This window comes from Procambarus clarkii, chromosome 18 (genome assembly GCF_040958095.1).
Source record: "Procambarus clarkii isolate CNS0578487 chromosome 18, FALCON_Pclarkii_2.0, whole genome shotgun sequence".
NCBI classification, from domain to species: Eukaryota; Metazoa; Arthropoda; class Malacostraca; order Decapoda; family Cambaridae; genus Procambarus; species Procambarus clarkii.
The window spans coordinates 42,739,249-42,765,315 of NC_091167.1; the positions used below are offsets into that span (position 1 = coordinate 42,739,249).

At 42.7% G+C, this 26,067-nt stretch overlaps 1 protein-coding gene across 3 annotated transcripts in view; it reads left to right on the forward strand.

Annotated features, from left to right (window-relative positions):
• GCS2beta (glucosidase 2 subunit beta) overlaps positions 1-26,067 on the forward strand; it is a 78,571-nt gene that overhangs the window by 31,199 nt on the left and 21,305 nt on the right. For 2 of the 3 annotated variants that reach the window (XM_069326546.1, XM_045736863.2), the window contains exons 1-6: positions 413-635; positions 6,396-6,533; positions 6,927-7,177; positions 10,680-10,982; positions 20,196-20,363; positions 25,362-25,424. In XM_069326546.1, coding sequence (XP_069182647.1) covers positions 428-635; positions 6,396-6,533; positions 6,927-7,177; positions 10,680-10,982; positions 20,196-20,363; positions 25,362-25,424 — 1,131 coding nt within the window. In that variant the 5' untranslated portion in view covers positions 413-427. Of the gene's footprint in view, positions 1-412; positions 636-6,395; positions 6,534-6,926; positions 7,178-10,679; positions 10,983-20,195; positions 20,364-25,361; positions 25,425-26,067 lie in introns of those variants that run through there. The other variant, XM_069326547.1, reaches the window with a different exon arrangement.

Consider the following 26,067-nt stretch of genomic DNA (forward strand, 5'->3'; position numbering starts at 1 on the left):
GTGAACTTTTATTCATTCTATAGTACTACGACTAAAACTGAACTGCATAATCCAAATGGCTGAACTAAGGACGTTTGATAAAACGCCGGCTTCTTTTTCTTATCGAGGCCACTAAAGAGATAGTGGTCCTCAAGTAAATTCAGGGAACGTACCGTTTCTTAGGGAGGTGGACCAAATCAGAGAACACACAGCACTTTCTCATAATTAATTTGAGAATTATTTGAATAATTACGCTTTAATTTGTTTAATAGTAAATATATTGGATATTTACCTATGGGACACTGCACTATTTGGATATAGATCCAAATATAGTTGCTTCCGAAAGAGATGCAATGTCAGGAGGGCAATCTAGGCGATAAAAATGAGAGTTATCCCTGTGAGGTACAGAAAACTATGCCAAGTTTTCTATGGTGGTGGGCTGCAGCCAATGGGGAAGGTCCAACGCGACGTAAACAACAGCAGGCGGCCAGCTGACGACGGCACGCAGGGTGACGCCGGCCACGCCATCCACCATTGTATCTCCTGCTATATTAGCCTTATTTCTGCCACCACAATGAAGAGCGTTTTAGCCTTCTGGTTGTTGTGCGGGGTGGGGGCGACGGAGGTGCTGAGGCCGCGTGGAGTGGTGCTGTCCAGTGAGTGCTGCTGGAGGCCGCTCTAGCACCTATCACTGCTCTTGTGCCCAACTTGTATTTTTATTTTTATTATTATTTTATTACAGTATATATATTAACAAAATATAATGTCTATCGATATTGTAACTAATAGACAGAATGCACTACACGGCTTAGTATGCAAGGCCTGATTTGCCTAATAGACAGTGATTTTCATTAGATTCAAAAATTAGTTTCCAATTGGGTTATTTAAATTAATATTATTATATTATATTAGGAACATGAATTACTGACTTAGTTATGATAGGTCAGTTTAGGGTAAGAGAGGTTAAGTTAGGTTAGTTAAGATTTGGTCATATTTCTACATTAGGTTTAAATCAAATTAAAAATAATAAAATCATATATTATGTAATGTAAAGCTTTATCATCTCACAAGAAAAAATATTTAGCAACACACACACAACTTTGAGAAAACTCGGCTTATTAGGCAAATCGGGACATGTATTTTACAATATAGACATATAACAAAGTCTATATTGTAAAAGCATTTTTAGTAAAACATTAATGTTTCAAATTACAAAATCATGTAATTTGAACTTTAGTCATGGTTCGTATTATTTAGATCCATTTTTGGTAGATCAGTTCAAAGGGAATTTGAGTGGGATCATTGATACATTTATCTCAATAATACCTTATTAATACTATATTCTCTTAACTCATTAAGACATTGTTTCTCACCTCACCTCATTCCTGCTTATATATCCACACCACTGAATTGTAAATCCATCCTTCTGAAGATGAATTATTAAATACAAAGGTACTCAAGGAAATTTCAAACAGTGGTAGACAGTTGGAACAAGCTTAGCTCTCATCCTGTAACTACACTTAGGCAATTACACTTGGTAATTACACACACACATCTAGGGTGGACAGAGCAGAAGAGATGAAAATCATAGAAAAGTAGGTTTAGGAGAAGGCCTCAATTCAAAGGAAAATGTCAGAGATTTTAGGAGAATAGGAAAATATGAGAAAGACAAAAACTGCCCCTTAAGGGTGATATTTAATGGAGTGAAACCAATGATGGAAGTGTTTAGAAATGCCAGGAAATTGCTGAGTGATGAGGTTGGTAAACTTTGGTCAATAAGACAAAGACCTCTCAAAGGAAGACAGGGACAAGCTTAAAGCAAAATGAAATATAAGAAATGAGATAAGACATGAAACTAGATTTTTTTTTTTTTTAAAGAGGTACACTGTATTCCCAAGGGGCTTTTGATACAGTACCACATGAAAGACTGATTAAAAAGATAGAGGCTCATGGTATTGGGGGTGCTATATTAAGCTGGATTAGGGCATTGCTATACCAAAGGAAACAGAGTTTTAGTATAAATGGAGTCAAGTCAGAGTGGGAAAATGTTGTAAGTGGAGTGCCTCAAGGCTCTGTCCTGGGACCTCTGTTGTTTATAATATATATAAATGATTTGGATTCAGGTTTGAGTAGCAACATTTGCAAATTTGCCGATGATACAAAAATCGGTAGGGAAATTAATACGGAAGAAGACTCACTATCACTTCAAGTTGATCTAAATAGTTTTGAAATGGTCAAAGGATTGGCAGATGCAGTTTAATGCTGATAAATGTAAAGCTCTGAGGCTAGGTAATGATGATAGTTAAAACATACGAGCTAGATGGTGTTGAGATTGCGAAGTCGGATTGTGAAAGGGATCTGGGAGTTATGATTAGTAAGAATTTAAAACAAAAGGATCAATGCATGAATGTTCGTAATAAGGCGAATAGGACACTGGGATTTATTAATCGAAGCGTTAGTAAGAAGATACCTGGTGTGGTTCTTAGGTTATATCTAGCTCTGGTTAGGCCCTATTTAGATTATGCAGTTCAGTTTTGGTTGCTGTACTATAGAATGGATATAAATTCACTTGAATGTGTCCAGCGTAGGATGACTAAGTTGATTCTCCATATTAGAAATCTTATATATGAAGAAAGATTAACAAAGCTTAAATTGCATTCACTGGAAAGGTGAAGAGTTAGGGGTGACTGATAGAGGTTTACAAGTGGATGAATGGACATAACAAAGGGGATATTAATAGGGTATTAAAAGTATTAGCATAAGACAGAACACAAAACAATGGGTATAAATTGGATAAGTTTAGATTTAGGAAAGACTTGGGTAAATACTGGTTCAGTAACAGGGTTGTTGATTTTGGTGATATGGTACAACAGTTTTGGATGAGGTGAACAAACTTGTGACAAACACAAGACAGAACACAGAACAATGAGTATTAATTGGATATATGAGAGCATAAGAATGGAAGTAACTGAAAAGGGCCTATTGGCCCGTACTTCCTCTTCGTGCTTCTATATTGGTACGGAGTCTTGAAGTGGGTAGAGCGGAGGTTTCCACACTGCAGTCTACACTAAGGAAACAAACATAAGAATGTGCCTCAATGCCAACAGTGACTGCCCAGACAGGTACAAGAGGAGTGTTGTCAACACTTACGTCGATTGTGCTCTCAGCCACAGCTCAGGATGGAAGCAAGTCGATGAAGAACTCTGTAGGGTAAGGCAGGTCCTAGTTAACAACGGCTTCTCCAATGGTTTTGTTGAAGACATCATACCTGGTTGATACCTGGTTGATGGGGTTCTGGGAGTTCTTCTACTCCCCAAGCCCGGCCCGAGGCCAGGCTCGACTTGTGAGAGTTTGGTCCACCAGGCTGTTGCTTGGAGCGGCCCGCAGGCCCACATACCCACCACAGCCCGGTTGGTCCGGCACTCCTTGGAGGAATAAATCTAGTTTCCTCTTGAAAATGTCCACGGTTGTTCCGGCAATATTTCTTATGCTTGCTGGGAGGACGTTGAACAACCGCGGACCTCTGATGTTTATAGAGTGTTCTCTGATTGTGCCTATGGCACCTCTGCTCTTCATTGGTTCTGTTCTACATTTTCTTCCATGTCGTTCACTCCAGTACGTTGTTATTTTACTGTGTAGATTTGGTACTTGGCCCTCCAGTATCTTCCAGGTGTATATTATTTGATATCTCTCTCGGCTTCTTTCTAGTGAGTACATTTGGAGGGCTTTGAGATGATCCCAATAATTTAGGTGCTTTATTGCGTCTATGCGTGCCGTATATGTTCTCTGTATTCCCTCTATTTCAGCAATCTCTCCTGCTCTGAAGGGGGAAGTGAGTACTGAGCAGTACTCAAGACGGGACAACACAAGTGCCTTGAAGAGTACAACCATTGTGATGAGATCCCTGGATTTGAAAGTTCTCGTAATCCATCCTATCATTTTTCTGGCTGTCGCAATATTTGCTTGGTTATGCTCCTTAAACGTTAGGTCGTCAGACATTATTATTCCCAAATCCTTTACATGCTGTTTTCCTACTATGGGTACATTTGATTGTGTTTTGTACTCTGTATTATGTTTAAGGTCCTCATTTTTACCGTACCTGAGTACCTGGAATTTATCACTGTTAAACATCATGTTATTTTCTGATGCCCAGTCGAAAACTTTATTAATATCAGCTTGAAGTTTTTCAATGTCCTCAGCCGAGGTAATTTTCATACTGATTTTTGTGTCATCTGCAAAGGATGATACGAAGCTGTGACTTGTATTTTTGTCAATATCTGATATGAGAATAAGGAAAAGCAGTGGTGCAAGGACTGTACCCTGAGGTACAGAGCTTTTCACTGCACTTGGACTAGATTTTATATGGTTGACAGTTACTCGCTGAGTCCTGTTTGACAGAAAACTGAGTATCCAGCGTCCTACTTTACCGGTTATTCCCATTGACTTCATTTTGTGTGCTATCACGCCATGGTCACATTTATCGAAAGCCTTTGCGAAGTCCGTGTATATCACATCAGCATTCTGTTTCTCTTCAAATGCCTCAGTGACTTTGTCGTAGTGCTCAAGTAGCTGTGAGAGGCACGATCTTCCCGCTCGAAATCCATGTTGGCCTGGGTTATGAAGGTCATTGGTCTCCATGAAATTGGTGACCTGACTCCTAATCACTCTCTCAAATACTTTTATGATGTGCGATGTTAGTGCAACTGGTCTATAATTTTTTGACAATGCTTTGCTCCCTCCCTTGTGTAGAGGGGCTATGTCTGCTACTTTAAGTGCATCTGGTATCTCCCCCGTGTCCAAGCTCTTCCTCCACACTATACTGAGTGCCTGTGCTACCGGCACTTTGCATTTCTTTATAAATATTGAATTCCATGAGTCTGGACCTGGGGCCGAGTGCATGGGCATGTTTTCAATTTCTTTTTAAAAATTTAGTGCGCTCGTGTTTATATCAGTTATATTTACAGGGGTTTGAATATCCCGCATAAAGAAATTGTCTGGATCTTCCACCTTCATGTTGTTTATTGGAGTGCTAAACATGTCCTCATACTGCTTTTTTAGGATTTCACTAATTTCTTTGTCATCCTCCGTGTATGAACCTTCACTTGTACGAATAGGTCCAATACTGGCAGTGGTTTTTGCTCTGAAGAGCCTCTGAAGAGTCAACTAACACAACACCTGTAACCTGTACCCCCCCTATTAGACTACAGTATTTTACAGGAACTTCTTTTCGACAGCTCATAAAACGGAGGAAAGGGTCCTGAAAGATAGTGTGTGTGTGTGTGTGTGTACTCACCTATTTGTACTCACCTATTTGTGCTTGCAGGATCGAGCATTGACTCTTGGATCCCGCCTTTCCAGCTATCGGTTGTTTACAGCAATGACTCCTGTCCCATTTCCCTATCATACCTAGTTTTAAAAGTATGAATAGTATTTGCTTCCACAACCTGTTCCCCAAGTGCATTCCATTTTTCCACTACTCTCACGCTAAAAGAAAACTTCCTAACATCTCTGTGACTCATCTGAGTTTCCAGTTTCCACCCATGTCCCCTCGTTCTGTTATTATTACGTGTGAACATTTCATCTATTTCCACTTTGTCAATTCCCCTGAGTATTTTATATGTCCCTATCATATCTCCTCTCTCCCTTCTTTTCTCTAGTGTCGTAAGGTTCAGTTCCTTCAGCCGCTCTTCATATCCCATCCCTCGTAACTCTGGGACAAGCCTCGTCGCAAACCTCTGAACCTTCTCCAGTTTCTTTATGTGTTTCTTCAGGTGGGGGCTCCATGATGGCGTGGCATACTCTAAGACGGGTCTCACGTAGGCAGTGTAAAGCGCCCTAAAAGCCTCCTCACTTAGGTTTCTGAATGAAGTTCTAATTTTCGCCAGTGTAGAGTACGCTGCTGTCGTTATCCTATTTATATGTGCCTCAGGAGTTAGATTAGGTGTCATATCCACTCCCAAGTCTCTTTCTCGAATCGTTACAGGTAGGCTGTTCCCCTTCATTGTGTATTGTCCCTTTGGTCTCCTGTCACCTGATCCCATTTCCATAACTTTACATTTACTGGTGTTAAACTCCAGTAGCCATTTCCCTGACCATCTCTGCAGCCTGTGTGTGTGTGTGTGTGTGTGTGTGTGTGTGTGTATAAATAAATAAATAAAATATGCATCTATGCGAATCCTTCACTGCAACAAAATTGGTCCCATATAGTTCATTGAATCGGGGTTGTACTATAATTACACTTAGGTCATTACACTACACACACACAACACATCAGGTATACATAACTGGAAGGTGGGGTATAAGGAGTCAGATCTCGCTTCCCTGTAGTCACTGATACGTAAGCACACAATTTAAGATCAATATTTACAAATTTTTCTAAACAGTAAATATTAATAAGTGAATATTCATTATTTCAGAAGCATCATTCTATGACCCAAAGAGAGACTTCACCTGCCTTGATGGTTCTGGGACGATCTCATTTTCATACGTGAATGATGATTACTGTGACTGCCAAGATGGAAGTGATGAGCCTGGAACAGCTGCCTGTCCCAATGGTAATGAGATTTTCACATAAATCATACTTGCCTTAGCACAGTTAGAACCATTAAAGAAGATATTGTTTTATAAATTTTGCAACTTTTCTTATAGAAGAGTAAACAAAATATCACTTTGCATGCAATTTTGATGTGCAAGTACTTTTGGTTCATTCCCCCAAAACTTGCATAATAATACAGTATTTGCAAATAATATTTAATTAGAAACTTTTATATTAATAATGATTTCTTCAGTTTTAATATTATATTTAAGCATGCTTCTGGAAATAGCTGATGGTTATTTTGATGTTTACTTCTGTGCTAAATTAGCATTATTACCCCTTCATTTGTAATCTCTTTAATTTCCTACAATTTTAGTTTACCATTTTAATTTTGGTCAAAATTTATTATCAGGATTCTTCCACTGTACCAATGCTGGCCACACACCTCTCAACATTCCGTCCTCGCGAGTCAACGATGGTGTTTGTGATTGCTGTGATGCTTCTGATGAGTATGCCTCCAGTGCCAGTTGTGTCGACACATGCCGAGAATTGGGCAAGGCAGCTCGTGAAGAGGCAGCCAAGCAAAGAGAGGAAAGGTTAAAAGGTTATCAGTTACGTCAGTCAATGATTGAAGAGGGCCGCAAAACAAGAAAGGAGGCAGAGGTTTGTGTGTATTTTGCTCTCAAATTTAGCTTTTTAGCCTTTTATTAGGATATAATACAATTTTCTAATATGCAAACTGCCAAATGCAACAGTTGGGGCATTCATCTAACAGATAAACAAAATAGAGAATGGCCTCGATAATCTAGAAATCCTGGTTCTAAATATTATATTCCTTAAAGACTTCAATCTACCCAGATTAAGTTAGACAATATCAAACAATAACATTATAACAGGAAATCAACCTGGAAATAACCAATCACAGGACTGAAATCTACTTAGCTTCTGTGACAGGTTTTTGCTCATCCAGCAGATATCAGAGCCAAATAGGGAAAAAAAATTCTCAATCTGATCTTCTCAAGCAATGACAAAATAATCAGGGACATTACAATCTCAGATACTATATACTTAGATCACAAACTCATTGAAGTTCAAACTAATATCAATACTAGTACAGTATGTCCAAAAGGATTAAGAAGCAAGAAGGGCTATCTAACAAACATCAATATGACGTGTGTCTGACCTTGAATGAGGGAGGGAGCATCAGCTGACTGTGTGGCAATCTCTGTTGTTATCTGAACTCACCATACCAGCTTAGTTGTACAGTTATGGTGAACAAAACATGTAGATAATTATATATAACATCTGTATATAGTGAATAAAAGCATAAACAGTATGATGGAAGGATGAATGTTGGTGAGGGAGGAAAGGTTGCGGCATTTGCTAGCTGGTGTGTGGCAGCCATTCTTATTGTTTTGACTCACCATACCAACTTAGTGGTATGTTATGGTGAGCAAAACATGCAGATCCTTATATATAACCTGTGTATACAGTGTAATAGCAGCAAAAGTATTTGTTTATTATTTTATGAACATTATAATTTAATCACTAATATGCACACACTACTTATGAGTATAGCGATGATTCACACATTTTATTATACTGTATAAATATTGTTCAGAGGAACCTCGGGTGATGAGCAACCTCATCTACAAGCATTTCAGGTAACAAGTGAGCCACTCACAAAAAATTTGTCTTCTTGATCAGCTTCCACTCGGTTAACGTGAAAACCACGTGGTGCTTCCTAGCGTTCCCATTGATTCTCACAAATTCTCTGACGCCTCTGATGACAGTATTATTGTTTTATCGCACAGGATAAGCATCCCTCTGCATTTATTTGTGCTTTTTTTTTTTTTACTGGTTTAATTGTATTTCCATTATTTTAAATGGGGAAATTCGTTTTGCAAGACGTGCGTTTCACATAACGAGCTCGGTGCCAGAACTGATTAAATTCATTAACCGAGGTTCCTCTGTATATCACACTATTGAATAATATTACTGCAAACAAAAACAGAGAAAAAATTAATCAGACACATTGAAATATTTTTGCCAGACTTCCCCACCCTATTGTGGTCAAAATATGCCACCTAAGATTTAATTTTTTTATTTTCCCGTGATCAGGAAACACAAATGAACACTTATAAGATGATGATTTTTTTTTTTTTTTTTTTTTTTTTTTTTTTTTTTTTTTTTTTTGCACCTGGTAGTGTTGAAGGCTATTAATAGTGGAGCAGCACAAGGTTTAATATCATACATAATTAAATTTTTTGAAAGAGTGACCATGGAGTGATAGCCCATAAAACAAGTTCAGTAGGAATTACAGATGAAGTAGGGCAATGGATGTTCAATTTCCTGTCAAACAGAATGCAAAAGTAATAGTTTTTCAAACAGAGTCAAGTACTGTACAGTGAAAAGCTCTGTACCCCAGGATGCAGTCCTTGCACCACTGCTTTTTCTTATCCTCATATCAGGTATAGACAAAAAACACTCGTCACAGCTTTGTGTCCTTAGCAGACAATACAAAAATTAGCATGAAAATTACTTCTGCAGAAGACATTGAAAAACTACAAGGTAATGTCAGTAACGTCTTATATTCAGCAATGAAACAAAAAAATTATGTTCAACAGTGATAAATTCCAGATATTTTGGTATGGTAAAAATGAAAAAATTGTATGAAATACAGGATATGAGAAACAATAAAGCATGAGAGCAAGTGTACATGGCTTAGGTGCACAGTTGAGTAAGTCTTGGGGTGTTCTCCTCAGACTTACTTCACCGAGTCTTGATCCATGTTGGTCATTGGAATCTCCTCAATGCAATGAAATACTTTTAAGGGACTCCTCTTGGGTCCTAATCACATTTGTAGTTAGTGACTTATAGGCAGTTCAGTCACTTTTGTGGTGACCTTTTCTTGGTTAGCTTGGTTAGAGGGGATATACAATCCTCTGCTACATATGCCTCTTTATGGGGGGGGGGGCCAGGTTTTGGCCTCTGGTCTCCATTAGGTTTATAAGACAAACAAGAGCGCCTGACAGCTGAATGGACAGCGCTTCGGATTCGTAGTCCTGAGATTCCGGGTTCGATCCCCGGTGGAGGCAGAAACAAATGGGCGCCATGTTTCTTTCACCCTGATGCCCCCTGTTACCTAGCAGTAAATAGGTACCTGGGAGTTTAAACAGCTGCTACGGGCTGCCTCGTGGGGGGTGGGGGGGGTGTAACAAAAAGGATGCCTGGTTGAGGACCGGGCTGTGGGGATGCTAAGACCCAAAATCATCTCGAGATAACCTCAAGAAGAAGGGCCTGGTGTGGATTGAATTGGGTAGAGCTTGCCAGGTAGCAAGCACCAAGGAGCTACCAAGGACCATCAGAAAGAGGCATTTGGTCACATTCAATGCTGGTTATCGATTAATATTTACTAAATTTTTGTCCAGATTTTTCATATTTATAGCTTGCCAGGATCTTGTATTTGCAATATAAATGGTAAATTTTTCATATACTGTATTAGACTGAAGGGTAGGCACAAAAGACATTGATATGAAAGATAGACGTTTATGGTATAAGAAGGCACCTATTAAATTGAATAGGCCATTGTTATCGCACAGGAAACAGGCAACATGAATTAGGTAAAGAAAGAGTAAACAAAATTGTAAATTGAGTGCCCCAAGAATCTTGTCTTTGAATTTTTATTGTTTAACCATATTCAATATGGTTAAACAATATGCCTAACAATGGAGGCCAGGTCCAAAATTTCCACAGTAAGATAACAACATACTGGACCAAACATAATCTACCTTTACCAAACATAACCTAACATATCAGAGGACCCAAAACAGAAAATGGGACAGTACGTCACTTTCACGAGCCACTTCCATTTTCTAGTAAGACAATTTTTGGCCTTATGTAATGTATACAATCAAAAAGCAACGTTCTTTGTAGGAGGACAGGTTGGGTGAACAGTAACATTAGTGTCACCAGTAAAGATACTAAAGTTCAGTAGAGTGGAAGGGAGGTATATTGTGGTCTAAAAAAAAATTGCAACATCTGAAAGCCCTTGATAAAAAAAAAATGTAAGATTAGAAACTCTAATGTACATTCTATAAGCAGTTGTCATATTTTTCATATTATATAATTGCATTTGGGGTATTAACATAAATTTTTCTTTAAGAAAAAAATTGAAGAACTAAAAAAAGAAAAGGGAGATGCAGAATCCACTCGTCTTGAAAAGGAAGAAATTAAGAAGACTGCTGAAGAACCAGAAAAGTTGGCATTGGAGAAGTACCTGGATGCCGAAGCAGAGAAGAAGGCCAAAGCTGAGGAAGAAGAGAAGAAAAAAGATGAGGCCGAGGCCAGGGAGGCTTTTGCTCATCTTGATAACAATGGTGATGGCTTTTTGACAATTGAAGAGCTCCAGTCCAGACAAACTTTTGATACAAACAGGGATGGACAGGTTTCCCAGGAGGAGGCAAAGGTGAGTGTACCTCTTGGCTCTCTCCATATATTTAAGTCTCTAGAAATATATATTAAGTATGAACAGTAGTATATTTAATCTTAAATATACTGTACAGAACTGTTTTATACTGTATATAGTATGAATATTCCCTTTGATCCTAAATATGCATTAGTGAAGAGCGACTGATTTACAATTACATGTACAGTAGTTAAAACCTACCTTGTTAAATGAATTAACAATTCTGTAACTTGAAAAAATCAAATGAAATGAGTTCTGTGGATATTTGATCAACCCTGATCAAATATCTACGCCTGACAGCTGGGTGGACAGCGCTTCTGATTCGTAGTCCTGAGGTTCTGGGTTCAATCCCCCAGTGGAGGCGGAGACAAATGGTCAAAATGTTTCTTTCACCCTGATGCTCTGTTCACCTAGCAGTAAATAGGTACCTGGGAGTTACAGCTGCTACGGGCTGCTTCCTGGGGAGTGTGTAACAAAAAAGGGAGCCTGGTGGAGGACCGGGCTGCGGGGACGCTAAGCCCTGAAATCATCTCAAGATAACCCTCAATTAGGACAGAAGTTATGTCATACTGTCCACCACACTAACCACTAGCATAACTTATACTCCCATTCATGTGGATATGTCATATCTACACAGAATATTTATTTTGATAATACGTTATTATGTAAATTAATTTAATACCTTGGGATTTTTGGCGAGAGGTAGTGAAGGGTAGAAATGTTGCATGCTTTATTGTGTAGTGTTAATGACAGAAATCTTTTGTATGTCATTGTATTACTATTCAGTTTAAAGTCTTTCTATGCTGAATATATACTACCTAACTAGATAACAAATGAAAGAGCATTAGTGGTTTAGTCCAAACACGTGGCAAACTGAAGCCGACATTGTTCTCACAGTATAGTACACTGTTACGATTGCTGTCTCATTTGCTGACTTCCCACCTACAAAAGTTATTTTTGCACCTCCATGCACATACTAGATGGCCCATAGAACATTTTTATTAGGAATAATTGGAAGGCTGTAGGTTATATTACTTGAGAAATTCAAATTTTAATTTCGAGGGGGGGAAAGCCTAGTGGCTATTCCCAAGTTGGCGATTGAAGATTCTGCTGCTGGTTTTAGCACTTATAGAGACAGAGGTGAAGATGCTGAAACCAGGATGAGAAGAGGGAAGATGAATGGCTGCAGTTGCTTGGAGTACGGCAGGTAGCCCAAAGTTATATCATCAGTAAGCAAGCTCTGGATGGCTTTTCATTGGGGCAGAAAGTGACATTGTACTATGAGACTTGGTGGAGAGCGGATGCACAGGTTCAGCTCTGGGATTTTAGTAGAAATTGTCGATTTGTGAGGAAGGCCGAGACTTAGTGGAGTTTCTACAGACCTTGTACCATCACAAAGAGCAAACTTGGTAACCTAGGAGAGGTTATTTCAACATTTTAAATTGCAAGTTGAAGCTGCAACAGTTAAGAAAACTATTGATCTGGGACCAAAGAGTGATGTAAGAAGCTCAGCTGAGCAAACTACATTGTTCAGAGGACCTATGTGAAGGGCTACTCATCAGTTTACTTTGAATGTACCACATTTCTCGAGGAGAATCCCAGCCCAGAAGGTCTGGTATTGCTGAGGCAAGGAGTGCAATGAAATTGTTACATGCAAGAGTAACCCTAAGTTTGATTTCCCAGTAAAAGACAGTGAGGCAGATAGTAGAGCAGAAAATGCAGAATAGAACCAGTGAAAAGCAGGGGTGCCATAGGCACAATTAGAGAGAATTGTATAAACATCAGAGGTCCACGGTTGTTCAACACCCTCCCAGCGAGCATAAGAAATATTGCTGGAACAACAGTGGACATCTTCAAGAGGAAACTAGATAGTTTCCTCCAAGGAGTGCCGGGCCAACCAGGCTGCGGTGGGTATGTGGGCCTGTGGGCTGCTGCAAGCAACAGCCTAGTGGACCAAACTCTCACAAGTCAAGCCTGGCCTTGGGCCGGGCTTGGGGAGTAGAAGAACTCCCAGAACCCCATCAACCAGGTAATCAACCAGTGTGATAGTCTATTATCACACCTGAGAGATGTACACGTGAGCAGTAAGAGGCTACAATTAGTTTTGCCAGTGCCATTAGCATTTTTGAATTGAGCAGTGCAAGTAACTCAAGTGAGCAGAGACAGTGGTTTGGTAGTGGTACTCCTTGGAAGGGGGGGGGGGGGTGACACTGGTATCCAAGTACAAGTATTTAGTGGTAGCCTTGTAGCTAGATCCTCTCTGAGTCGCAATGACAAGGCACGGTGAGGATCTTGGGTTCTCATTAAGGCATTCACATGGCTGCAATTATCGGGCAGGTAGTCTGGATTACGTCAAGCCTGCAGTAAACATCTTCACCAGTAAGTGGAGTGGTGATCGACACTAGTATCAAGCATTGTTGACAAGTTGTGGTAATAGTGCGCCATTGTCACGCCATGCTACTTTACCCGTGCACCATGGCAATGCTTTAGGGCTTTTTTTATTTCTTGAATTGCTTTCTGTTCTAGTTCCCTTTCTTCAATCTGATACGAATGCTTCAGTCTCTGTTCGATTTCTTCACTTTCCGTTTAAATGATTCCTTCTTTGTATGGAATGTCGTGTCTGTTTAAACATTTCCGTTATTCTTTTCTTCCTTTTGTAGTGTCGTCTGCGTTCTCTTTCTACGTTGGACCTCTTTCTGGCTTTCCTCAAAGGCACATGTTTCAGACAGACTTTATATGCTACAGAAGTTAGTTTTTCTGTTCCTTGTGTAGGATTTTTATTTCTTAGGACAGTTTACCATTGAATGTTTGTAAGGTCCCTGCTTATTTTCTCCGAGTCTATCCTTTTATTATTAAAATTGAATTTACTGAATAAGCCTTCTCGATTGTTGTTTCTCTTGGGCCTACTACCGTTATTAATGTTTGTTTGCAGTTCAATGATCTTGTGGTCCAAGTATATAGTATCTGAGATTGTAATATATCTGATTAGCTCATCATTATTTGTGAATATCAGGTCCAGCATGTTTTCATTCCTAGTTGGTTCTGTAATCTGCTGATTAACACTTTCGCGCGCTCGGCGCTCCAAAAAAAACAATACCCCAGATGCTTTCGGCACTTCGCGCGCCTACGCGGTAAGACCGAAAAGTGTACTCTCTTTTGACTGTCCTGACAATAATTGAAGGCGCACGTATTTAAATTTGGTATCACTGTGTTCGCAATGAAATTGTCTATAAGAGCATACCTATAAAATGCCGCCCAAGCATAAGGAGTATCAACACCAAATAAAAAACTATGCAGATCACTCGCCGAGAGCGCCAAACAGCAACAAAATGTTTCCACTCTCTTAATGGTTGCGAAGCCTACAGTTGTCCTACATCGCTAATTTTGGTATCATTGGAATCGCAATAAAATTCTCTACACGGACATATGCATATGAATGTTTAATATAGGTAATTGCCCACCCGCAAGAGTGTGTGAAGTGGAGAGTAGTTAGCCGCGAGCGCACTGGCGAAAACACAGGGGGGAAATCATGCTTGGAAAGTTTATACGTTTCCTGACCCTACTTTTCTATGTACGTATTTCTTTTTTATACCAATGTGTTCGCAATAAAATTTTCTATAAGATGAACTGTATAACATTGGTACAAAGCATGTCTAAGAGAAGCGCCAAATATAGAACCACGTCGCTCAGTATGCGTTCGCGGCAGAAACGAACGCATTGTTTTCGTTCGTTTGATGTTTGTCATGTTTATACTTGTTGAAACATTTTATAATTTGTATGACAGTGATCGCAGTAAAATTCCCTACACAGACATATACATAACACATACAAATATTTCCCACGTGTTGGATATATCAACGGCTAAAGGGAACCCACTGCCACACGCTCGCCACACCCCCAAACATACTTTGTGTATTTTTTTTTTTACTCATAGAAGTTTATGGGATATAATATTCATTCTGGTACCAAAACATTCGCAAATAAATTCTCTACAAAACAAAAGTATCCCCATCCATTTCGGTTAAAAAATGGAATTTATAGAAATATTTTTTCGATGGACGAGAAAAGTAGGCTGTTATGCGGAATCGTAAGAGAAAACGGCGACGAGTTATCTCTAATCTAAAGCGCGAAAGTGTTAAGCGAGAATTTGTCACAGAATCTCAATAGTTCCCAGTTCTCTGTCCTTTCCCTGTTGTTCGTCCTGCTCTCCCCCTCCTCCTGTTTCCAAACGTCTGAGGGTTTTGGAGTCAGGGTGAGGTTTAGTTGGTAATGAGACTCGGGTTGCTTCAGGGGCTGCCCCATCCGTGTTGGGGACGGAGGCATTTGTTCCTGCTGCTCCTGCCAAAGCTTCTGGGTCCTGCCAGCAGCCCCCCTTCTTTGCTGCCTTTTCCCCAGACTCTACGTTTTCTTCAGGGGTGAAAGGTGTGGAGGACGGCTCTGCCCCGGGGGTTTCCAGGGTCTCTGTTGGGGGATTCCGGATCTGTGGGGGAAGCCTGCTTGTAGTTCTGGGGCTGTTGCCCCTGCTTGGGCTTTGTCTTCTGGTTTTTTTTTTTTTTTTTTTTTCCTTCTCCCATCTTTGCTTTGTTTTGCCCCATTTGCTGGCGTGATTTCGGCTCCCTTGTGTCGGCTGCGTTTCCTTTTGTTGTGTTGTTGTGGTGGTCATTTTCTTTCTGCAGGTACTTTCCCGCCTCGCCGCCAGGGTGGCACTGCAGTTTGTTTACATGTGCCTGGGAGTTTGCGCTCACATTTTGGGGGCATTTTTCGGCACCGTCTGAGGTGTGTTCTCCTCCCGTTAATGTGTCTGTTTTGTTCTTTCTTTTGGGGTGTTTTGCCCTTTGTTCCTCTGTGAACATTTTTTTTTTTTGGCCCAATTTTGTCCAATTTTGTTTTCTGTCTGTGTGTTTGGGTTCTGGGTCCTGGTTTTTGGGCCCAGTGTCCATGCCTGTCTGTTCTGCTTGCTCCCACAGCTTCTGACCCTCGGTTTTCGGTCTGTTTCTGGTTGTTTTGGCTAGAGGTTCTGTCTGGGTCTTATGTTTGGCCCTTCCCTCTGTGGTGCATTTCCGCCGGCAAATGTGGTGTTTTGGGCTCCCTCCTGGGTTCCATTGGGTTCTTTGGTTTTGTTCCGAAGGTTTTTTTTTCTTCCTCTTGGGTTCCCCTTTGGAGGTTCAGGTGGCCCTTGGTGGTTACCTCCTGTGCGCCCTGGACTTGCCTCTTCTGGAGTTCCATGGTCTTCCTAGCTTGCAGACTGCACTTCTAGGGTCGTGGCTTCTGCTTGTCGAGTTGGGCCTTGGGTGCAGCTTTTCCTTTGGAGCTGTCTTCGTCAGTTTGGCACGGTGCTCGCTCTGTTCACAAGTCAGCTTCTTTTTTTCTTTTCTTTTTTTCTCGGAGGGGGTGGCAGGTGGCACTGGGGGGGGGGGGGGAGGCTTGCTCTGTTTGCCCACACTTGGTCTCATGTTTTGTGAGTAGTTCAGGTCGTGTCCTCCGGCCTGTGGTGGTGTTGAGCGAGTCCTCCTCTTTCGCTCTGTCGGGTCACCTTCTTCAGGTCTTTAGTTCATTCTGGTTTTGTCCTGTCTGTACTGCTGGCTTCTGGATGACTCTGTCCCAGTTCCGACTTCTGTTGGGGCTGGGTTATTGGGTGGTGACTGACCCTTTGGGAACCAGACTCTGTTCTGGTTCCTTCGGGAATGCCCCTTCTGCCTCTCTTGCAGTCGCTGGGTTTGACCTCTGCGGGCCTTGCATCAGTTGCTGCGTCGCCGGCTTCCTCTTCCGGTTTTTCGGGGTTCAGTGCCTTTCGCCTATCCGAGCCCTCGCTTGATGTGTTCACTGATGCGTCGTCTCTTGGCTGGGGTTTTGTGACTAGTGCACACCCTTCTGGTCAGGAGCGGTGGGGTCCATCCCTCCGTCCGGCTCACAGCATGGTGCGGGAGTACATGGCGGTTTGGCTGCCACTTCGGAGAGTTCTGGTTACTCGGGGTTCGACCTTCCGGTTCCATTCGGATTGTTCTCCAGTGCTTCATTGCTTGCACCACGGGGGGTTCCCTTCGGTCCTTGCCTCTTTGGGGCTGGTGCTTCAAGTGGCTTCTGGTTTCTCAGGGTTTGGTTCTCCGTGCGGTTCATATCCGGGGAGTGTCCAACGTTCTGGCGGACTGCCTGCTTTGGTTCATTCCTCTGTCCACGGAATGGATGGTTGACGCCAACTCCTTCTGTTGGCTCTGCCGAAGGTACGGGCTCCCAGAGGTAGACCTCTTCACAGTCTACCTCTGGGTAGACCGCCTCAGACATTTCCCAATGTCTGAGGCGCCTTCCCCGACTGCGGAGCCTTTGTGGTGCACGCCTTTCAGCAGGACTGGTCAAGGTGGGGTTACCTGTACCTCTTCCCCCCAATCCAGCTGTTACTTCGGGTTCAGGCTCTGTTGGAGTCTTTCCACAGGAGAGTAGTTCTCTTGGCCCTTTGTTAGCTTTGGCCGGCCACCGTGGTTCAGGTGCTGCTTGCTCGGTGTCCAAACTCAGGGTGGAGTCCGGTACACAGACTTGAACCAGTCCTGTACGCGGCTGATTTGGTCTTCTCCTCCACTCTTGGTCTTATTGATGTGGGTTTATCACCATTTGTATGGTAATCAGGTGACTGCTGTTGTCTCTCCCACCTGAGAGCCTCGTTTCTGTGAAAGTATGAAGTTTCCTGGCGTTCTTTCTGCCATTTTCTCTCTCTTCGTAGGTTGTCTTGTCATTTCTTTCTTGACTTTTTCAGGACCGTCATTTAATACCTTTTACTGTCGCCTCGTATTGTGTAGTGAAGGTGAAGCCGCTCCAGCTTGCGTTCGGGGTGGATTTCACTTCTGCCCAATTTCATGAGCTTTCTCATGCTTTGTTTCGCCTCCAGCCTGCTCATGCACCACCTAAGCCGTCCTGGTCCTTGGACAGGGTGCTCTCTTATCTCTTCTCCTCGGTTCATGGTGGCCCCTTTGGTTCAAGATTGTTTTACAAGGCTATCTTTTTGTTGGCATTGGCTTATGAGGGTCAGGTTGGAGAACTTCATGCTCTTCTCCCGCAGAGGGGTTTCTGCTCGTTTGGTCCTGGTCAGTGGTTTGTTCGTTTGCAGCTTTCTCCTTTTCTGGCGAAGAACGAGATGGCTGCTTTCCGGAGGGGCCCTTGGGTTGTTGATGCTTGGTTGGTCATGCCGGGGGTATTTCATGGTTTTTTGTCCGGTTGCAACTCTTCTCCGTTACCTGCGTGCCTCGGCTTCTGTGGCCGGGTATGCCCTATGGATTGATCCAGTTTCTCTTGTTACCTGTTTCAGGGCTCGGGTCTCTCAGGTCTCTCAGGTCGTCCCCAGGGTTAAGTCAAGCCAGCCTGTGGTCTATCCTCGTGCCTGTGTCGTTCGGAAGTTACTGCTTTGGCTGCTATTTTCGCCAACATGTCTTTGGCTGATATTCGTGCGCGGGGATGTTGGAGGTCGAACAGGATTCTGGCCGCCAATTATTTGGTGAACATTCCTGGTCCTTGGCTTCCTTGTGCTGTTTTAGGTCGCTGGTTGCTGCCAGCTGTCTTGACTTCAAGTTTAGGAGCGAGTGGCAGCCGCCCCCTGGGTAAGTCCCTCTTTTCCTTACCTTTGGTAAGGTAACTCCAGGGAGCTAAAGGGGCTCCCCACAGAAAGCCACTTTCTTGGTGAGCTCCGGAGGCTCCCTGGCATCCTTCCTCCCTCTGGTCAGAAGGGTGCCTTTCCCTGGTGATGGCAAAGATGATATCACTTTAAATGTAAAGTGATCATAGGCCTCTCTGAGGGGGCCAGGTTCTGGCCTGTGGTCAGTGGGGAAAACTGACTCGTAGGATTTATTGATTTATTTACAAATTACTAATTTATACAGGTATAGTAATTTATTTCTTACGCTAATTTATTTTTCGATAACGAAGTGTATGATGTTAATGTGGACTGTATGAGTTTATTCCCACAAATTGTTTTGTACACAAGCTGGGATTTTTATATTATATAGTCTATAAATTGAAATTATAGATTCATGGACATTTACTACAAATGTTAATACTAGGTTATACCACACTATAATGTAAACTTTAAGTTTTATCTGACTAGAAGGCTTCTACATTAATGGATGTAGAACACATGAGCAGCCAACCACATTCAGGTCTTGTGCTCATGGTGTCGCAATGGACAGTATGGGGGCGGTCAGTAATGTCGTCTTAACGCCACAATAGTAACTTCACTTCATAATTACCTGCCGACGAATCACACTGTAAATTTTGGCACATATAAATTATTTACATGTATATTAATGATAATCTTTAATGAAAGAGATGAGAATATTGCTTACCCTGGTGTTTGTTGTTTATGTATGGCATAACCATAACAGTAAAATTACACAATGAAATAAGAGCTCTACCAATCATGTAGTATATGGTACGGATATAATGCCTTTCCTGGATACGATGGTGTTGATTAGTGCTGTCTAACTCTTCGATGATAACTTGTTTGATGCAAATAATAGAGATGGCAACACGACACATTTGAACTGTCCAGGGTTAAAATGGCTATTCACTCCTCTCCCACTTACACATTCGGCTGTTCTCCAGATGTGTTTTATCAAGATGTGGAAAGAAGGGTTTATATTTAATCTATTTTAGTACTGATAATTAAAAGTTCATTTAAGGGAAATGGTTTTATGATTACATTCCAGAGACTGATGTTTTAAGAAGAATTCCCAATATTATTAGCTGGTGAATTTAATAGCGACATGGCAATGATATCCCCCGTTTCCTTCCGGGGAAAATTTCACTGGACTCCTTTTCTATGAATAATTAAAGCACTATTTCTCAAGTTAATTTGCAAGTACAAAACAGCAGCAATATTAACTGCATATTGTATTGAAAGCTAGTAATGGTGTTTGTTTTTTCTACATTTTCTCCTGGTAGGCAAAAAGAACGTCGCAACTGATAACACTTGGTAGGATGGCATTTAATCATGGTAGCTTCAGGGAGTCTCCGGGACTCACTCAGAAACTGGCATTTCATTACATTCAATGCTGGTTTTATGAATGGTGTTGCTAAAGATAAATTTTTTTTTAAATGTTTCAACATTCTTCATTTTTCTATAATTATTTGTACTTCTGGCAAGTGTGATGCATCATATTTCATTGTGATGAGTAAGGATAGGATGACCAAGTAAGTTTTTTCTAAAATATTAATGTCTACCCATAACAGTTTTACCTGGGTCAAGAGGATAGCATGTCGAAGGACACCTTCCTCAACTCAGGATGGTTAATGATGCGACCAATCTATACCATGGACAAAGGAATGTTCACTCCCCCTTCATCCACACCATCCCCTCCCGAGAAGACCCTCGCTCCTCCCCCACCTGTGTTTGATGAGGTATATATTGCTTTCATTTTTGTATCTATCTTGATAGTGTTTGGAATTGCAGCAGTTTTTAATTATACAAAGGAACTCTTAATTACGTTTACAAATTTATTATGGCATTTATTAGGTAAGGCAGCCCCTTAAGGCAGAATGCAGTATTAGTGCTGGTTTATTTGACTAAGGCCTGTCCTGGGAGGCTTTCATTTGAATAAGCTTGTTTCAGATTGTTGCATGTGGACTTGCAACAAAAAAACTGCAATCTTAGTATTTGTTGACTGGTGATCTAAAAGTAAATTTAAGAATGTAGCAACTTCATATTTTAGTGATCTACTTCAGAATCTGATGAATAGTAAAGCCTCCCTAATAGTTTTATTAAAAGTATTATTTAATTTTAGTAGTTGCAATGGTTGTGCTCGGGGCTTCTTGTGTTGGTCAACTAAAACAGTTTGAACTTATGGTTGCACTTTATCTGTTAAAGTAGTGCAGATGATATAATGATATTAGTCACAATATTTTTTATTCATTTTTTTCTCTTTTTCTCTGGGCTGGTGCCTCCCCACCTTTATGATAGTGGGCAATAGGTTTTGTCTCCTTTTTTATACGTTATGATAAAGGTCTAATATAACACGAACACATTTATTTTGCTCACAATATGTAGTTGGTTATAGTTTCTCACTTTACAACCAGCATGTTAAGAGATTTAATAGTAAACATCATCTTCACAGTTATGTTTATTATACTGTATAGCAAATGTAAAAAAAAAATTGTTTTATCTTTTAGAATATCTTCCATTTGTTGTGTTTTAATTTACATGTATTTGTAGGGTTCAGTAAATACTTAGCCCATGTTGGAAGCCAGTGTGATGTATTTTTTCTTAATTTGTGGACTGAGAGTACAATAGATTTTTCTATGAGGAGCCCTGTCGGCTCCCTGAAGCTATCCAAACTCATATATATAATATCCACTCAATTTAACGACCTAAATGGGGCTGTACCCAGGTCGTTAAATCCGCTTTTTTAACATGTCTGACATTTTAGTCATATTTGGGAGAGCAACAGGATGGATGTGGGTGGGCAGGCAAGTGGGCTGGATGGATGGATGAATGGGTAACTGGCTAGCTGGCTGGCAGACAGGCAGATAGGAGTAGGGGTGGGCAGGTGGACTGGCTGGTTAGTGGGCAGGCAGGGTGGGTGAAAGGATTGGTTGCTGCCTGGCAGGTTGGCCAGCAAGTGAGGAGCATGGATTGGTGGCTGACTGGTGGGTGGATGGGCAGTGGGGGCAGGTGGGTGGGCAGGGTTTATGGCTGGCAGGCAGGGTTTATGGCTGGCAGGCAGGGTTAGCAGGTGGGTGGGCAGAACGGGGTGGATGGATTGATGGCTGACTGATTAGAGGGTGGGCAGGCTGGCAGGGTAGGTTCAGGCTGGTAGGCGGACTTGGGTTTGAGTAGGTAGGCGGGCGTAGGTGGGTTCAGGTAGGTATCGGGTAGACAAGCAGGCTGGCTAGCAGGCTGGTGGGATGGCTGGCTGGCTGGCTGGCTGGCTGGCTGGCTGGCTGGCTGGCTGGCTGGCTGGCTGGCTGGCTGGCTGGCTGGCTGGCTGGCTGGCTGGCTGGCTGGTTGGCTGGCTGGCTGTGTGGCTGGCTGTGGCTGGCTGTGGTTGGCTGGCTGGTCTGGGCTGGGTGGGTTTTTGGCCAGGTAGGTGGGCTTGAGTGGGTTTAGCCGGGTGGGCGACTTTTGGGGTGGATTTGGCCGGGTGGGCGGGTTCGGGCATGAAAATGCCCGAATGCTTATGCTTAACCAGCCCACTCCCATGAAGAAAATAACATGATGTTTAACAGTGATAAATTTCAGGTACTCAGGTATGGCAAAAATGAGGATCTGAAACATAATACAGGGTACAAAACACAATCGAATCTTTCCATAGTAGAAAAACAGCATGTCAAGGATTTGGGAATAATGATGTGCAACAATCTAACGTTTAGGGAGCATAACCAAGCAAATATTGCGTCTGCCAGAAAAATGATAGGATGGATTACGAGAACTTTCAAATCCAGGGATCCCATCACAATGGTTGTACTTTTCAAGTCACTTGTGTTGTCCCATCTTGAGTACTGCTCAGTACTCACTTTCCCTTTCAGAGCCGGAGAGATTGCTGAAATAGAGAATACAGAGAACATATACGGCACGCATAGACGCGATAAAGTGCCTAAATTATTGGGATCGTCTCAAAGCTCTCTAAATGTACTCACTAGAAAGGAGACGAGAGAGATACCAAATAATATACACATGGAAAATACTGGAGGGCCAGGTCCCAAATCTACACAGTAAAATAACATGCTGGAGTAAATGATATGGAAGAAAATGCAGAATAGAACCAGTGAAGAGCAGAGGTGCCATAGGCACCATCAGAGAACACTATAAACATCAGAGGTCTGCAGTTGTTCAATGTCCTCCCAGCGACTATAAGAAATATAGCAGGAACAACCATGGACATCTTCAAGAGAAAACTAGGCTGTTTTCTAAAAAAAAAAGTACCGGACCAACCGGGCTGTGGTGGGTATGTGGGCCTGCGGGCCCGCTTCATGCAATAGTCTGGTGGACCAAACTCACAAGTCAAGCCTGGCCCGAGGCCAGGCTTGACTTGAGTTTGGCTGTCCGCATTTCATAACTGGAAATATGCGGGAAACCCAGCTGAGAGACGAGGTCATTTCAACCATGTCCCCCAACGAACCCACTCCGAAATGACTGGACCGATGGATCGGGAAGAAATTTACTCTTTAGACCCAATCCCCTGAAGGGAAGAGGGGCCTCCCAGTGCCACCGATGTCCGCAAGAAATAACCAGAAAAGCCCATGAATAGTGGGACCAGGCATGGGCAAAACGATCCAGCCCCCAATCGCTGGGATGGAGCTAGAGCAACTACTTGCCCAAATTCACCCAAGCCTGCCTATCTGCCCAAACCCACCCGAACCCACCCAAGCCCGCCTACCCAGCCAAACCCACCAGAACCGTGGAAAATAATTGAGGGGCTGGTCCCAAACCTGCACACAGAAATAACATCACATGAGACCAGAAGACATGGCAGGATGTGCAGAATACCCCCCTGTTGAAAAGCAGAGGTGCAACAGGTACTCTGAGAGAGAACTCTATCAACATTAGAGTCCCGAGACTGTTCAACACGCTTCCACTACACATAAGGGGCATAACTGGCAGACCCCTCAGTGTTCAAGAGAGAACTGGATAAGCACCTCCAAAGGATACCTGATCAACCTGGCTGTGACTCATACGTCAGGCTGCGAGCAGCCGCATCTAACAGCCTGGTTGATCAGTCCAGCAACCAGGAGACCTGGTCGATGACTGGGTCGCGGGGACGCTAAGCCCCGGAAGCACCTCAAGGTAACCTCAAGGTAAGGAGCCCGCCTACCCGCCCTGCTTGATAACTGCTTGATGGGGTTCTGGGAGTTCTACTCCCCAAGCCCGGCCCGAGGCCAGGCTCGACTTGTGAGAGTTTGGTCCACCAGGCTGTTGCTTGGAGCGGCCCATGTACCCACCACAGCCCAGCTGATCCGGAACTTCTCTTAGAAAACAGTCCAGTTTTCTCTTGAAGATGTCCACGGTTGTTCCGGCAATATTTCTTATAGTCGCTGGGAGGACGCTGAACAACCGCGGACCTCTGATGTTTATACAGTGTTCTCTGATTGTGCCTATGGCACCTCTGCTCTTCACTGGTTCAATCTTGCATTTTCTTCCATATCGTTCACTCCAGTACGTTGTTATTTTACTGTGTAGATTTATTCTACTGTGTACATTTATTCACCTCCGGGTTGCTCATGTGCCTGCCTGAGCCTTCTTGTTCAGTGGACTGGGTTCTTTCTATTTTTTCTTCTCCTCGGTTTGTTGTATCCCATTCGGTTCATGATTTTTTTGAAGGGTGTTGTTTTTGTTGGCAATGGCCTCTGGGGGTCGGGCTGGGGAGTTTCATGCTCTTCACTGCTGCTGGGGGTTTTATTTCTTTGGTCCTGGTGGTCGTTTTGTTTGTTTGTAGCTGTTTCCTTCTCTTCTGGCGAAGAATAAGTCGATGGGCTTTCGAAAGGGTCCGTTGGTTATGGATGCTTTGTTGGTTAGACTAGGGGTGCATCACATTGTGTGTCCGGTAGCTGCTTTACATCACTATCTGCAGGCCACCGATTCTGTGTCGGTGGATGCACTTTGGGTTGATCGGGTTTCCCTGGTTACCTGTTCCAGGGCTTTTGTTTCTTAGGTTGTGTACAGTATTATTAAGTCTAGTCAGCCTGCAGTCTACCCTTGCACCGATGATGTTTGAAAGTAGAACGCTCTTTCGGTTGTCTTTGGTAATGTGTCTTGGAATGATATTCGGGTGAGAGGGTTTTGAAGGTCGAACAGAGTCCTGGCTGCCAGGTATCTCGTAAACATCAGTTACTCTGTGGCCTTGTGTGGCCTTGGGACACCTGTCGTGGCCAACTGTCTCGTCCTTGCTTTGAGACCTGCAGTGCTGCTGCCTTCCTGGTAAGTCCCTGTTTGCCTTCTCTGTGGATAGTTACCCACAGAAAAGCAGAGTTGAATGTAATGAAATGCCAGTTTCTGGTGAGTTGGTGAGTCCCAGAGTCTCCCTGACACCCTCCCTCCTTTTTGTCGGTGGCTTTTATCATTCCAGAACTGAAGTGGTGGGTTGCCGGCTCACCCAGGCCGGCTTCCATTTTCCCCGTGTAAGGGAAAGGGGAGCACTAATGAGTTGGAGGGGGTGGGGGACGCTAGTTTGGACAGCCAAACTAGCCGATAGCTGAGTTCGTATAGCTTCAGGGGGGCCTCTGGGGCTCGCCCAGACACTGACGTTTCATTACATTCAACACTTTTTTTTTGCCAGTCATCTTTAACATCTATCTATATTCAATAAATTATATACCGCTGTTAAGCACATTGTCTTTTAAGATTTAACTATTCAGTATATATTTTTGTTTGCTTTTATTCACCATGTTTTCTCACCCCTACAGGACAACTACCAGACAGAAGAGGAAGAGGAGCCTGAAGATTTTGACTCTAACTTGGACCCTGAGGTATTTGTCATTATGACACAATGAATGTGTTTCTGCCTGGTCCTTGTCTCTTGGTTGTCATGTCTTTGCATTGCTATGGGGTTCATTGCTTTGTCTTGCTTAAGCATCATCTACATAGTAAACCAAAGTATTATAAATGTATTTCTGTGGGGAGCCCCTACGGCTCCCTGGAGCTATCAGGCTAATATGAGATATTAGACCAGGCCTTTAGTCAATGAAGTTCAGCCTACCTGGGACCACAAACCAGAACCTGGCCCCCTCAGAGACAAAACAATGGCCTGTAGAAACCCCCCTATGTGGTGGGGGCATTCTATGTCTGCCATTGACCAGGGTTGGCACCCAGAAAGGTAGGCATAACAAAACAAACCCCACTTGGTAACAAAATGCGACCGAAAACTGAGCAGGGAGGCAGAACTCGTCCTACAACTTAAGAAAATGAGCAAACAAGCAAATGTTACACCTCACTGCCATGCTGCCTGTCTGCTCCGCTCACCCCCCCCCCCCCCTCCCGATGTGGTGTGGGCTCCCAGCTGATCTGCTTGATTGCTCGCCAGGGGTGTGGTTCTTTCCCAGCTTGCTGGGAAAGCTTGCCGGTTCTGGTTCCTGGTGAACTGGCGGAAGTCCCATCTGGTTCCATTCCAGG